This window comes from Lycorma delicatula, chromosome 1, assembly GCF_047948215.1.
Source record: "Lycorma delicatula isolate Av1 chromosome 1, ASM4794821v1, whole genome shotgun sequence".
Lineage (NCBI taxonomy): Eukaryota > Metazoa > Arthropoda > Insecta > Hemiptera > Fulgoridae > Lycorma > Lycorma delicatula.
Window position 1 is genome coordinate 199,255,169 of NC_134455.1, and position 17,012 is coordinate 199,272,180.

Sequence of the window (17,012 nt, forward strand, 5' to 3'; positions counted from 1 at the left end):
CCTTCATTCATCCCTTTCAAGGTCGAATTTCAAAAATCTAGAATATGGTTTATTCACATTCACCAAAAATCAAGTTGATTCTTCATTTGTTTCCAAGAAATTAAAAAAATACAGGGTTTTGAAAAAAATTCAAAAATTGATTTTAATCCATGAAACTCAGAATTTCAAAAATCTAGAAATTGGTTTTTAGACATTCATAACCATTCAGTTTTAACCCAGCTCATACAGTGATAGACACTTGCAGTTCACAATTCATTAAAGTTTGTCTTCAACTGGCAAATATTCACTACTACAAAAATATATACATATTTTTTTAAAAATTTTTTGAGATGAAATATATAAAAATCTCATTTATATCAGGAAACATAGGTAAAAATTTAGTTGCGATCAGGTAGTTTTTTGTTATCCTGAACAAACAAAAACCTCTTCTTCTTTATATAATAGTATAGATTTTTTGTTAGTGGTGTTAAGTTGTTCTGTTTTTATTTGGTAATATGTTTTCTGCACTATTCCCATTAGTTCTCATTGGAAAGCTTTCTGTAATTTTTTTATAGAATAATGCATAAGCACCATAGTATGGTGTTCTTTTCTGTTGTTTGAAAATCGCAGTCTCCCAAGATTAATTTTAGATTTTTATAAAAATATTTCAATTTTCAAATTATTAATATTCTAAAAATGTATCAAATATTCAAAAAAACTATATATTTGAAAACCATAAGTCTAAATTAGAGTATTTGGGAAACTATACACATTTTTATTTATGTTAGATTTTCAAGGTATTTCATTAGTAATTTTCATTTTACTTTTGTTAAAAGATTTTAACTTCATGACTTGCGTTTCTCATTGTTCTCATTTTTTTACAGCATTTTTGTGTTCTCGTGATGCATTGAATATTTTCTGTTAATAAAATTCTGTCTTCACTTTTTTTAAGGCAGACTAAAATTGAAAAATTTTATGCTCAACTACCTGTAGATGCGTTCTTGGTTATATACTTAATATATGGTGAATTTATTTTAAAAATAAGCAGTATGCCTTAAAGTAATTGTATGTTAATAATGCACTTTAAAGAAAAAAGGAAACCTGTTTGAATTTAATAGGTTAATTTAATGCTGGTTATACATTTAGAAAATAGGATTGATTATTTAAAAGTTTTTTAATCTTAAATGTGTTCTTTGTTAGGCACCAGGTGGTCATGAACTACATGTTGATTTTTGGGAATTAATTGGTCTGGCACCAGCTGGTGGAGCAGATACAATATTGAATGAAGACGCTCATCCTGATGTACAGTTAGACAACAGACACATTATGATTAGAGGAGAAAATGTATGTTTTATTGGTTTTATTGATGAACTCTTTTTTTACTTCTTTTTGGTAATTTGGAGTAAATAAATATCTAATGCTACTGATAAAATCTGTGAATTAGTTATTTAACCACATTTACTACTTGAAATTTTAATGGAAATAATACTTTAAATATTTTTCTTTGCATGACTACAATTCAGAAAGAAAAAATACGAGTTATTACTCATGTCATTATTAAAGAACATCATCACCTTTAATATAACTCTTTTCATTCTTAACATCACCTACTATAATCACTAGCTTGTGAATCTTGTGGTCCGTGATTGCGGTTGACAGATGTCCTGCTCCCTCTTTGTGCGTCACACTTGTCTGGCCAATTTTAAACTTCTCTATCTACAAAAACAGCTTTTATATGATAAAGCACTGTCCGTGAATTATGACAAAGTCCATGATGAATTTCAGTCCCTTTCACACCCTCCAACTAGAGAAATTAGTAGATCCCTGCTTATTGTTATTCCTTGGTGCAGTGCAAACTGCTAGCAGAGCGGACATGAAATAGCCAGAAGGCAAGTAATACAGTCTGGTTCATCACAGTAGGCGTTGAAGGCCTTGAAGGCCTTGAAGGTGTTATGGTAAAAGTGTAGATATTTTTTGACTTGCTGTTGTGTAATGTTAACTATTTTGTATGTAGCAGGTCGGGCTAGAAACATTTCCAGCTCATGGATGAATCAGTTGTATTTTTGTCATTTTTTTAAACTAATCTTGTGAGTAATAACATAAAAAGAATTAGTGTGTGTTAAAAAATGATAATAATGCTTAAGAGGTTTTAAAATGTATATTACATTTACTATTTATTATTTATTGGGGTAGTATACATTTAAAAATAAAAAATAAGTTATTGAATTTTTTTTGCTACTATTTTCATTGGTGAAAATTGTACCTAAAATTAATCAGAAAGTCATCTTTTGGTCATTAAACCATCTTCAGATTCAGTTTCAGATTCAAATATGTGAAAACTTGATTTATCTAGTTTTATCTAATTTATCTTGTTTTTCTATAAACACTTGATGCATTTTTATATATTTTTGAACAAGATACGAATTTTATATTTTATGAAAATAAAAATTTATTTTCATATAAAAATATATAGCAACACTATTCATATCAGCCATCCCAGTTCTTAATAAAATTAGTAGTATGAATACTGGCATTTGTATTACCTGTAAAAGATTGTAGTCTTGAGGAATTTCTTTAAGCAAATTTATTAGAAGGTATCCTTCATGAGGCAGCATGATAACATTCTAAAACTGATGCAACTCATAAATCTTGGTGTTTTAACAAATATTCTGTACTTCATGGCATAATTGTCTGTCACTTCATACTTAAAAAGACATTAAGTATAATTTTATATCTATATGTATGTTTGCAGACACTGACATACAAAGCTGTTATCTACAATTATTAACAACAGTTGTGCAGCATCTGTTCGTAGCTTTATGCCCTCTTCATGGATTTTATAATTGAATAAGGCAGATAGTTTCCTTTTGCTGTGAAAGAAATGTTGTTTTTTTGTTTGATGATGCCCATAATATTGTATTATTTATTAAATAGGAATATATGTTGGCAAAAAACTAGGTATCAGGACCCTTTTCTTCAGCGATTGGTTTAAGTCTTAGCATCTACAGTTCCTGTGTAATAAAAAATTGAACATTGAACATTTTTCCATGTTTATTCCAATCTGTTTTCAGGTCCAAGATAAAGCTTAGGTATTTTGCTCTGTTTTTGTACTAATCTGTGGCAGCAACTAATGTAGCTGAAAAATGTATTTGTGATCATATTTTCATTTAATTTAACACATCCTATCTTATCCTATTCTTCCACATCTATTTCTTCATTGGTAATAAGGAGCTATAAATCTTCTAAGGTTAAAATTTTTTAAAAATAAATACAGCATTGTCTGTAAATTAGAAAACTTTTGATGTTAGATTTATCTGGCAAGTCCTTTAAGTGTTAAGAATAAAGTAGGTCCTTATATCGAAATAGAGCACTCACAATTTATTAGCCAGGATTTGGCAGATTTCCTTCGATGTGGACTATCTGCTTTTTCTCTGTTGGTATGACTGAAATAGCTTTACCGTATCCTTTGTAAAGAATGATATTTGAAAAACCATTTAAAACATCTCAAACTGAAGATTTTTTAAATGGTTTTCAAACATATGAAAAACCATCAGAACCCTTTCTAATATCTAAAAAAAAATAAAACAATATGTAGTCATCAATCCTTTCTCGTCTAGGAGCTGTAAAATTGTTTATGCTAACATAGCCACACCCAATATTTCTTGTCCAACTCAGAATCTGTACTATGTATCTGTAAAAAGCTTCATATGTTTCATCATTTGAATGTACTATGTGCAAGTATTCTATAATCTTTTAAAATAATGTATCACCTATAGCTGCATTATTTAAGAAATAAAGTTTTATTTAAGCTTTATTATCCGTATCAGCTGATCTAAAGAGAGGAATTATCTTGGGCCACTTTTGGTAAGATAGGACTCTCTGCACATCTCATAAGTTTAAATATTACATCCACTGTCTGAAATTTCTTTTTAATAATATAACCATGAAATCTTCATAACATTTTAAAGAAGGTCTTCTTTTATGGTCTTGATAATCTCTTCCGTCTTAGTACTGTTCATTTGATTCTAAAATTGATTTTTCCAACAAGTTACGTTAACAATTTGCTTATCTACAATTACATTTCTTTCCCTACTTCCTTACTTTATTTAGAACATCAATAAAAAAATCTGTTAACATTGTTTTGTGAAATAGTAATCTTAAGATATCTTTTTGTTTCCTTAATTCATGACTTTCAAAATTAACTTGGTTTTATTTTCAGCTTTCTCAATGAATTTGGTGTTTTTTTTAAATGAACTCTGGAATTTTTTTATTGAATGTACTAGCATTTCTTAACATATTTTTAGATATCTTGTTCAAATATTAACTATATCCTTAAGTAGTTTGTAGTGCTCCCTTATCTGTTTTTCATTAAATCAAACTATTTAGGATTTCAGTTACTATTAGTTAGTAAGGTAAGTTAAATGTGTAAGTGGGTGTTTTGGTTTACAACATGAAATATTAAGAAGACAAAATATATGTTGTTAAATTGACAAAGAATCCTTGATAATGGCATTTTAATCAGCATCATTTCTCTTTGATGGGTGTAAGGTTTTATATACAAGGGATAGTGTGTGTATGATGATCGAGGATCAATCGTAGAATTAAAAAATTGAACAGAAAAGATCAGATTAAATTTTCTGTGATTGAGGAATGTCCTATGTAGCCATATTTTATGTTTGAAGAAGAGATAATTGTCACCTTCTTAGATTAAGTTCACATATAGGCTTGATATTAGTACAGAGATAAGGTTGTTAAGAGGAAATAGCTTTAGTACTTATCACATTGAGAGAAGTATTGACTTCTGTATCTCAAAGTTAAAGGAAAGGAATTGTCTCAGGAAACAGGTTGATGGAGAATCTTTTAGTTGAGAATTTAAGGGATTGATTTTCTGAGTCAATTGGCTCTTCACTACAGTCGCTGTAGATGACATTGTAATTGTCCAGATTGGTGCTTACATTAATAATGGACTACACGAAGAAGAGCAATACAAAATTATTAATGCAATAAAATTAATCAGTTTGTATTTCAACAGATCAGTGAGTACATATATAATACAAGGAACAATAAAATCATAACAAGCAGGCTTGTTATTTATAAAGGTGTTAGATTACAGTTAATAAAATTTTTGGGTTTTCTAATAGCTTATACTATTCAGTATTATCTAGAAAAGTCACTGAATATATTGGTGTAAATATAATTATAATTCTGTATTATAATTTTTTAATTAAATTAATTTAATTGTAATTTTAATGTTGTATTATATGTTTTCAGACTGCACGAATACTAAAAATGAGGTCAGTTGTTCTGCAAGCTTTTAGGGAACATTATGCAAGTAGAGGTTACACTGAAGTCACTACTCCCACTCTAGTGCAGACCCAGGTTGAGGGTGGATCAACTTTATTTAAATTAGATTATTTTGGGTATTAAAAAATGTTTTCATGTATTTTATTATTGCTTAGTCTAGTTGTGTTTTTATTACCACATAGATTTTTTTGTGTATTGGTAATCGGTGCATTAATATACTATGATTGCAGTTGGTACTCTTATTTCTTCATTATGTTCTATGTTGCTGTTGTGATGTTTACATGTTATCATTGATTTTTATGCCATGCTGTTGATGATATTAAGAAATTACTAATATCCCTCAAAACTGAGCTACACTAGGAGGTGGAAACACCCCCTGTATGTGTGAGGGTCGGCTGGGTGCGTTGAGGCCAGGGGTAGTCCGCCTGTATGTATGATGGTGACCACAGGTGGTAAGAAAATAATGATATGAATATGTATTTTGAGTGTTTATGGTGTATCCTGTGATCTATTATGATGTACTTATCTGCTATGATGTATGTATATTGAGTATTTACAATGCTTTGATGTTTTTCATGTTCTTTCTATGATGTATTATGCATTATGATGTACATATATTGATTTTTTTTTGTATTTTGTGCTGTTTTATGTTTTGATATTTGTTGTACTGTGTGTTATGTGCTGTATTGTGTATTTTCTGTTCTGTATTTGATGTCTTTCTAATGTGATGTACAATGTATGAATGTTTCTGGCATGTGATCTTGTATTTACATGCAAGGTCTGATGTAATCTTTTCTGTGGTGTTAACTGTGTGTGAGGGGTTTATTACCCCCTTCCTGATGAAATGTTTCACTAGCGGTACGGGGAAGGTTGGGTAGCCAGGGGTGGAGGTTTAGTTGGTAGTGTGCAGGTATACATATGTACTTTAACAACTTCTTGCAGAACCTGTTAGTGAGCCCGATACTGCTTAGGTGCTCGTAAATGGAATTCCTGCACCTCTATAAAAAAAAAGGAAGTGAAAACAGGCGATCTATATGGCTATAAGATTATTAAAGTTTGAAATTTTTATTCACCATCCTGGATCCATTACATTGAATCAAGCTATTTTTTTTTTTTAAATATAAAGGTGGTGCATGATGCATAATTTTAATGCATAATATTATGAGAAAAATGAATGGCAAAAGCCATTTCTTGATGAATGCCTTTGTTCTCGAGTTACAAGCAATCAAAGTTGCAATTATGGAAAAATTGCAATAATGAAATGAGGGAAAGTGCCTCATAGTAACTTTTTTATTTCATATTACATTCAGAATTATATCCAGTAACAAACTTTTAACTGCTAGTGTTGGAATTAATGTCCCAAACACTAATATTAGCCTTTACAATAATAAATAATAAAAATAATATACAATAATTAATAATTTGGAACACTACTACAGACTTTGTCAACTGGTATTATTTACTTTACTTATCACAATGTTTAATTTTAAAATGTAAGTAAATAAATGTTCACCAAGATGGCACCTCATTTGGCTGAAACTATAAATTATCTAATTGGACAAAATTTTCCTGGATATTCTGTAAAATCCTATTGGCTGACAAGTTGCATTAAGCGTATTCACATTTGTTTCTACCTCCTAGTATCCTTCAGTTTTGAAATATGAAGTTGTTTCCATACTTTAATATTACTCTGTATATAAGGCAGCATATATGATATGCATGCTGGTGTGAGAAATATATTGTACTTGAGTTCTCAGAAAGGTCCAAGGTTACACATAAGCATTACAAGTAGAGTAATGTAATCTAATGTAATTTACAGGTGATATCTGGTAGAATATGTTAACTATAATGCCTATTAAAAAAAAAACACAAATTCACTAATATGATGTAAACTTTTTTGTATTACCCATTTTTATGTTGAATTTTGATACAATGAGTTACTGTTTTAAAAGTTCAAAAATTTTTAAACCATGCATTTATTGCTTTTATATTTGTTTGATCCTTTTTTTGTTCATAATTGCAGTGAAGAAGCTTATTTGACTCAGAGTTCACAGCTGTACCTTGAAACCTGTTTACCTTCATTGGGAGATGTTTACTGTATAGCACAGAGTTACAGAGCTGAACAAAGTCGCACAAGAAGACATCTTGCTGAGTAAGATTTCTTTTTTTGTAGATAATTAGCATTTCATTTATGCACGGATAATGTAACAGATTTTATAAAAGATATCTCGGATTTTAGTATATTTTCTATATATAGATATGTAACCTCTTCTAGTTTTCGGGCTAGTTAGATTAGTCCATTAATAGTTTCTAAATCCATTAAATTGAAATGGTCAAACTAAAACTTTAATTAAAAAATAAACCATAGTTTTATTAATTTTTATCCTTTATCAACATATTTTATTCAAAATTTACAGGAGATTCTAATATGTCAAAAATATGTAATTTAACTATAAAGTTTTTATCTAAAAATTTGTTTAAGTATTGTAACTCTTAAAACATGACACTTCACACATCCCTACATCACATTCAGTACACTGATAATAAGAAGATTTTCTTATTTCATGGGTTGATACCCATAAACCACCCTTTTTAGCACTGATAAGTGGTTCAGCATCTGGAAAATTTAATGGATGAGCTGTAGAGGATTTTCTTCATTGGAAGGTCTTCTTTTTTTGGCTGGTTGTCTTCATTGTGTGTCTTATGATTTCCTCAACTAAGGTTTCTTGAAATTCCAATGAATCAAATTTGCCTCCCTTTTTTATGTAAATAGTAAGCATTAAATGTACACATACACATATACATATTTATTAAATGTTTAAATTGCTTAATGCTTTCTTACGCGATTTTGAATACATGATTTTGTTGTCAGAAGCTTCAAATGATGATAAATCAAGATTGAAATGTGTATGCTATTAGTACAAGGAATGGTCAGTAGATTGCTCAGTTGCCCATTGACTTTATTTGATGTTACACAATTCAAAATATGTCAGAAATGTTTGACCCATTCCATTCAGTTTATTTACCTGTAAGTATGATTGTTTATCACCTGTAAGTATGAATTGTATATACCTATATTTAGAAAACTAAATATGTTCACTTATCCTTGTGTTTATATTAAAATTTTTCAAAATAATTTGACAGAAACACGTTTGATAAATTTCTTGGTTATTGACTTAAGTTGGCAAAGACCATTAAGGGGTTAATTGCTTCCGGTACATTGTATACAAGAAAGTTGTAATAATCAAATTTAAATGTCTTATTAATTGAAATTAAGTCTTAAAGATCATGCCCTTCTTCCTTTCTTTCCCAAACATTTGGTGTGTATAAAGGGCTGAAATTGTATTAGTAGAAGACCAGAGTAATTAAATACTTCATCATAAAATAGAAGTAGATTTTTCAGAAAAATAAATTATTAAAAATTTGTTAAGAAAGCAACATTTAAAGATTTGTACAAATTTGTTTTGCTATGAAGAAGATATTTTAAGTAAATAATCTTTACAGTTGATATTGGATTTTGCTAACAAATAAATACTGAAATTACCAAAGTAATAAACTACTGGAGTTTTTTTTTTTTACATATTCCTCAGATTGAACTCAACAGGTATTTCCTCTTGTATATATGCATGCACGTACATACACATATTTATGCTCTCACTCATGTGTATAAATTCTTTATAAAATTACCTTTGTAAGTATGTCCACTGTTGTCAGTATACGTTTAGATCAAAAATGATGCATTTTCTGTTTTAACAGTTCCTTCTGAGCTAAAAAATAGTTTTGTTCTGAAAATATGCTGTTTCAACAACCAATACCATACTGACAATGGTACTTTGCGTAATTGATGAGATGTGTAACATTGTCTGAAGTACAAGTACATTTTGCTTATTCACCAGATGAACATGAAGCATCATAGTTGTATCAATCCTTACATAATTATTATCCTCTGCCAAATCTTTGTGTTGTTGATCATTGCTAAGTATGATATTTTCTGGTAGTTTAGGCACAGGCTATTCTTCACTGTAAGCCACAGGCCCCATGGCAGATGATAAATTAGGTTGTGAAATAGTGTGCTTTGACTTCGAACTAATGCCCACAATATTAGTCAGACAAAAGTAACAACAATCTATGACATGAACTTTTGGTTTCTGCCAAATCATTGGTACAGCAAAGTTCATAAGCTGAGAACCCTCAGTCAGCTTGTAAGGGGTCTGAAAAAGTAACACAACAAATGTGAATTATTCAATGTTTGTCTTGGTCATCAAATTTACAGCCAAAATAAAGCTCATAAATTTTTGATGAGAGAAGTAAAACTACATTTCAGAAATGTTAATGTTACCTCACTAAAAATGTAGCAAAAGCTTTCTTGGGGGTTTACACATTTTTCCAGGCATTTTGCAAAATCATACAATATATAAACACTACAAAAAATATTCACACATGTCTTGAATTCAAAAGATGAATAAATTTTGAATACGTCATAACTGAGAAACATTTACACTGAACTATACTTTATTAGCACATCCACACAAAAGATGTACAGATGTGTCAGCAGAGTGAACACTGAACGAAGAACAATGAATAGCTTGAAGCAGTAATTACGGCATTATAATCAAAACAGATGTTGCTGTGACATCATTTTGACAAACAATGTTGACTAAGTCTGTAAGAAAGCCATCTTCTCACTCATTTATAATTTCATCACATCCAGCAGTCAAAACAGCTGGATGTATGCATCCAGTTGTATTGTTCTATACCATTGCAGCTTTTCTTTCATAACAGACTAAACATTTTTAAATGCTTAATCAATACAATTTTTTTATTAATTTGTTTTATAAATGCATAATACCGTAATTGCATAATTTCCAACACTGAACTTGAAGGGTATAACTTGAAATCTAAGGGTGATAGAAAAATTCTGTTAATATTTTTGAATTCAAGGGGAAAAATATATTTAGATACCACCTTTACTTGGCCAAGGACAAAATTTTGTATACCAATGTTATCTTACAAGACAAGCAACGGAATGAAATGTAAGATTTACTTACCCAATCAGTAAAAATTGTTTTTACATCCTTATTATTAGAAATCTTATTGCTATTCAGTACTTTTAAACTGCTGCAATGCTAAGGAATCAGGGTCTGTGGGAAAAGAGCATGTTTATGGTATCCTTCTTTAGTTAAAATGGGAAGGACTGAATAACATTTAATTGTGTGATTGTATGAACACAGTACTATCTGGTATCTAGCTAACTGTTATTGTGTGTTTGCCATTGATTGTTTCTGTGTGAAAATGTTTTCAAATAGTGTAAAATGAAATATTTAATGGACTTTCAGATTCTATGCTAACTATATTCCAGTAGTAAAGATTCACAACTTAAAGGTAAAAAAAAAGATTATAAAAATTTAGATAATCTTTGTAAAACAAATAAAAGCAGTATATAAAAAATAATTAAAAATGAGTCCCCTAATGAGAAGAGGCATGGTATATAGTACATTATTTTTTAAAGAAACTGCTATTAATTAATGACTTACACTTTATATCTGTGAGACATGAAAAAAAAGTATTTGAGATACAAGTGGCACTAGTTAAGACTTGTTTTCTCTTGAGTAGAATGCTATTCACTATAGATCCAGTTACTGTGTAGAATAAAATGAAAGTGTCGCATAATGCTTTCAATGCTTTCACCTTCAGTGAGCTTGGGATGTTCATCTTTTTCTACAGTCACGCATACATTTGTGTGCACATAAATATTGATTAGGAGTTATTTTGCCACGTAAGAGTCATCTAAAGCAAAAAGTTCATATAGGTATGTATCTGGAAATATTGAGTTAAGAAGCTAGTAAAAATATTTCTCTAATATTTGTTCCAAAGATAAAATAATGCTCTGCTGTAATTCTTGGATATAAATTATAGATTTTATGTGATAGTTGACGAGGAGAAAAATTGCCCCAGGAGTATTTTTTACAGTCTTTAAGAAAATTGTGTAACTCAAAAAATTGTAGTTGAAATACATGATGTTTAATGTAATTAACTTTTCTCAATTGCCAATAAAGAAATAAAGTAGTAATAAAATTGGTAGAAAATTTAATTCTGAAAATTATTTTGTATGAAAGTTGATTGCAATACAATGCCTATTCCAGTACACATATAATTATCCTAGTAATACATTTGCTCTTAACTTCAAATGGGTCAAATTTAGATGAATAGTACTGTGACTGGTTAATATTTAATAATATAATAATTACCATTAATACTAGCAATATAATATTGTTACTAATCAGTTATTATTGTAATTAATGTTACTTATTAATAACACAAGCCTGCAAAATTTGGGTTGTGGAATGTTTTTTAACTTTTGATAATTGATTCCTATGTATTTTTTAGCACGGAATCCAAAAATAACCTTCATTTTTTATCATCTTGTAAGGAGTTTTTGCAAATCGCAAATTTCAAAATTTTTAAGTAGTTGAAAAATTTAGAAAATGTGATAGTATAAAATAGACTTAAAACTGTTTTTTTTTAAATAATAAATTAATATAATATATTCACTTTTTGGGCTTTTACTATGAATTCTTATAGCTACAGTTTTAAGTGGTGTTCAGACTACTCAACTGTTCATGGTGGGGAAGGGTTTGGGTTGAAAATGATGAGAAAGTGGGAGAGCTTAGCCGACAGGTTGTGACAAGACATAACAAGATGTAACATATTTATTAGCAGCTGTCTGTACCACTCTTGCATTGTGCAACTACTATTAGTGTTGTTTCAACCAACAGTGTGTGTAAATCGAGTTATTTTCGTCCTCTGTGATCAATGCATTTTTGTCTGTGGAAAATATATTTTCAGGCCATAAAGCAAACTTGCTGTTCAAAATGGCTTCAAGAGGTTGCAAAAATTCTACAAATTCTTTTTGTTATGTTTGTAGTGAGTAAATGATGGAAAGGCAAAATAGAAATATAACAAGTTTTGACAAGTATACCTCATATATTTTGGAGTGAAAATAGGAGATCAAGAGACAAAACTTGGGCACTGCATTATGATTGCTACACATGTGTTGAAGGAATTAGACGGAGGTCAAAGAGTGAACAAAAAGTGTTCAGATTTTGAGTTCCAATGGTCTGGTGAGAGCCATGAAATGACACCAATGATTGTTACTTTTCGACTGGTGTTCACAGTTTCAATTTGAAGAATAAAAACAGAATTGTCTCTCCAAATATGCCATATGCTTTATGCCCAGTTCTTCATGGTCTATAGACATACCAGTACCAATTCCACCAGAAAATTACCCGAAATAGATGGTTCCAGTGGTAATTTAAATGAAGATAACATTGAGGTTATTGATAACATTGTTTTATTCACAGTCTGAACTAAACGATTTGGTTCAAGACTTATCTGACCAAAGAAAATTCAGAATTGCTTGGTTCGAGGCTTAAAGAGAAGAATCTGCTAGCAGCTGGCATCTCATTTTCCTGGTTGAGGTACAGAGAAAAGGATTTTCCCCCCATATTTTTCAGAAGAAAGAGAATCAATCTTCTGCACTGATGTACTTGGACTTTTTACTTGCTTTAACATTCCTTACAAAAGTACCGATTGGAGACTGTTCATAGATTCGTGCAAAAGAAGCCTCAAAATTGTTCTTCACAATGGGAACATATATCCATCAATACTTGATTGACATTCTGTCCATGTAAAAGAGGGTTACGATAGTTTAGAATTCACGATGAAATTAAATATGACAGTCATAAGTGGATTACATGTGGCAATCTCAAAATAATGTCGATGCTTTAGGACAGCAAGGAGGATATACAAATTTTCCATGTTTTTTATGTGAATGGGGTAGCAGAGACAGAGAAAATCATTGGATAAGAAAAGATTGGCTAAAAAGAGCTTCATTAGCTTCATTTGATTGGAACCAAAGATGTGCTCCAAAAAGCTCTCATAGATCTGAATAAAGTTTTCCTCCCACCTCTGTATATCAACTTAGGCTTGATGAAGCAATTTTTCAATACCAAAAGAAGGTAAATATTTTAAATACATTCTAGCAAATTTCCAGTCTTATCAACCACCGAACTCCAAGAGGGTATTTTTACTGGTCCTGACATTAGAAAACTTCTCAAAAGATGATAATTTTGTGAAACAAATGGAAGCTGCAGAAAAAGAATCCTGTAGAGCCTTTAAAGACATAGTAACCAAGTTTCTGGGCAATAAGAAGGATCTGAACTTCAAATCAATTGTTGAGAAGTTAAGTAATTTTTGTACTTCTGCATTGCTGCAGAAGTACAAAAATTTAGGCTGTTCCATGAACTTGAAGGTTCACTTCCTAAATTTACATGTTGACTACTTTCCAGAAAATCTGGATGTCATTAGTGAAGAGATGGGTGAGAGATTACATCAGGAAATGCATGAAAGAAATGGAAAGGAAGTATCAAGGAAAGTGAACAACTATGGTGTTGGCAGACTATTGCTGGATGTTATACTGAGATGAACCATGTAGAGAACAAAGATGGAAAAGCGTGAAGCAGAGCTTTGGAAGCTGTCCAAAGAAACTTTGACACATGGAATATAATTATTAGTGTTTTACATACTTTGTTCATTAAGGGTTGGTGAAGAGGGGGACTGGTTTCCAAAGGCATGATGTACCTCATAAAAATTAATTAAATAAATGAAAATAAATTAATTTAAAAATATAGTATAATAGAAATTAGGCTTATTTTGTGGCAATTTTCATTAGAAATTAAGGGTCAATGACCCTCCCTATCCTTCTCTTTGGCTCACTCAACTGTTTAGCTATAAAAAAAAAAAATTATCTATTTTATTGAATCACATTTTCATAATTTTTCAACTTCTTTACAAATTTTGAAATTTTTATTTGCAATAAATCCTGACCTGATGGAAAAAATGAAGGTTATTTTTGATTCAGCACTAAAAAAATACATAATCATTTACCAAAAATGAAAAACAAACAGGCTTGTATAATTATTAATATTAAAAATAAATATTAATATTAAAAATAACCTTTTTGTAAAAAAATATTATACTTTCTGAAAAGATCTTCATGAACATTATGTGAACTGTCGACTTGTGTTTGTAACTACATAATGTTCAAATATACTAAATTTTCAATAAATTTCTATAAAACATAATATTCTATTTTTAACAAATTTTTTCTGTTTACCATACTTTAATCTATATGGTTATATTGATTGTGAATTATAAATTAACTTAAATAGCTTGTTCTGCATTTTCACTGTTCTTTCCAATTTAATTACAAAATTTACACATAATCAACAATGCTAAACTGATGTAAAACAGTATTAGTAAACTGATAGCGAGCACAATTTGTAAGTAGTACATGAATTAATTCAGAAAACACTTATGAAGTTTCATTATCAACTCTGGTAAAAACGGGGTTAGAGTTTTGAAAATTACTGGACCTGATGACCTTCTTCAAAATGTAGTTGTTGAGTTTATGTGTATACAACAAAAAAAAGATCCCTACTGCAAAACTATCCATTCGATGTGTAAAAATTAATTGATTTGGTTTTTAAAAAACGCAATAAAAAACTAGGTTTTTAGAATAAAAAAAATGAGTGGCTAAAATTTTCCGAACATTGACAAAAAATTTAAGAGAATGAGTGAGTTGTGTGTATAATGCACATACAATCATGCACACCCATGTATGCATGTTCCCATAGATACAGCATTTATAAAATAATATGTTAATGATTGTTCAACTAATTCATGTATTTTCACAGTATTTGTTTGATGGGTATGTTTTTCATTAATTTTATTTAGATATACCCATGTTGAGAGTGAAAGCCCATTTCTAACTTTTGAAGAACTTCTTGACAGAATTGAAGATTTGATATGTGATGTAGTTAACCGTGTCCTCAACTCGCCTGATGGAGAACTTGTTTATTTGTTGAATCCTGTCAGTAAATACAGTTAATTTATTTTTTACTCTTATTTCAAATTTTGTTCTAAAATGTGTAGTTTTGTGGAAACTAGAATATAAGATGTAAAACTTTCTGATTAATTACTCGTAGCCTTATTCTTTTGTCTAAATAATGTAACATTTTTTTATAATGCTTGCTTTTTATATCAGTTTTTTTATTAGTAAAAATGTAATTTTTTCTTAAAAAATTCAGTTTTAATAAAAAAATTATTTTTTTTAGAATATGGAGAAGTTGTTTTATTCCTAGTGAATGTATTTACTAGGAATATAATTACAATTTCTGAGATGCTATGTTAACTTCAGAGTTTCTAATTCAAGGATTTTAATTCTGCTCAGACTCATTGTAGTTCTTGATTCACAATTGATTACACAAATGAACTAATTCATTACTAATTCTAAAAGATGATGTCAGCTGTAACACACTATATGTCAGCTGTAACTATAAAATACTGGATTTTCCTTAGGCAGACACAAGTGAAGTTATATTATTGTCTGATGCAAATTAATAATGTTTGACACTTAACTAAAACATTTTATTTAATTTTCTAAAAATTATGATGGGGAAAAACAACAAATATATTCTAATAGGGTGTGAGTTGAGGAGGGATCCAACAAAACTGAAAAAACAAAGTTGGGGTATCCATTACATAAAAATGTTAACATAAATAATCAAAGAACAAATACGAAAAAAATTAAAATAAATAAATAATAATTTATATGTGGTAGATTTTAGAGCGAGGTTGGACTGTGTTGTCGTAGGTGATGAATGAAGACAACGCCTTGCTTGTTGAATAATGGTTTAATGAATTGTCATCTTGACAGTTAATGAAATGAATTGTAACATAATGTATAACTTGACATATAAAAATAAAAAAATATAAAATTAAATAAAACATTAAAACTAACTTTCATCCGAACAAAGAATGGAGTCCATCCAAACTAAGAGTATGACGTGGATGCCTTGGATCAGATTCGAGCGCTGAATGTTAGTAACTATGAGTAACACTGATTGTCCATTCAGACGAATAGAAAAATGTGACCGCACCGAGCGGGGTTGTAACGTAGCATGCTAGTGTGAGCTTAACTTTCCGGTTAGCACTAGCACCCACTAGATCGCAGCACCAGACGGCTCGACATGGAACGGAACAATATGTTAATATTTAATATGAATTGTTTAATTGTTTTGATAGTCCAATCAATAGGGTAAAAAAAGGCCGATATTTGAAGAAACTTACTAGAGAACTAATAACTGTTTTGTACAGCCTTGTTTACACCTGCAAGAAATTTGTTTTAAAACTTCATCAGGAATGAGACAGTCGAGCGAATATCACAGTTCTAAGCCACTGTCACCTAGCATCCAGCCGTACTTGCTTGGGTTGAAATTGTTCTCTTGCCACGCTTAAACTTGCAAGTATACTCACAGGCACCTTCTGTTGGTGGCAAATTTTCTAACTTGAAAAAAGATTTCATTCTTGGGTGCTTGAAGTGTACAAATCTCAGTTCATTCAATGACATCTTCCTATCATGTTTGTTGTTGTACATCCTATTGCTTTTAGAGCTATACATGGCTTTGATAATTTCCAAGCCATTATCAATTATTTTTTCGCAGTTAGCAGCAGTTCATAATAAATTTTTGTTTTTTCTGTTAAATTTTCTGGTTCTTGATTGTAAAATATGGAAGTAGTAACACAGCCAGTAAATGCATATAAGAATGAAACATGTCGTTTAAATGAGGGTATTTGAAACTATTGCTTGTAAAATATGCTGTTTTTTT

The 17,012-nt window shown here is 30.0% G+C and overlaps 1 protein-coding gene across 3 annotated transcripts in view; it reads left to right on the forward strand.

Moving 5' to 3' along the window:
* AsnRS (asparagine--tRNA ligase) overlaps positions 1 to 17,012 on the forward strand; it is a 101,894-nt gene that overhangs the window by 40,584 nt on the left and 44,298 nt on the right. For all 3 annotated transcript variants that reach the window (XM_075370373.1, XM_075370364.1, XM_075370355.1), the window contains exons 6-9: positions 1,180 to 1,323; positions 5,251 to 5,399; positions 7,307 to 7,435; positions 15,079 to 15,214. In XM_075370373.1, coding sequence (XP_075226488.1) covers positions 1,180 to 1,323; positions 5,251 to 5,399; positions 7,307 to 7,435; positions 15,079 to 15,214 — 558 coding nt within the window. The remainder of the gene's footprint in view (positions 1 to 1,179; positions 1,324 to 5,250; positions 5,400 to 7,306; positions 7,436 to 15,078; positions 15,215 to 17,012) is intronic.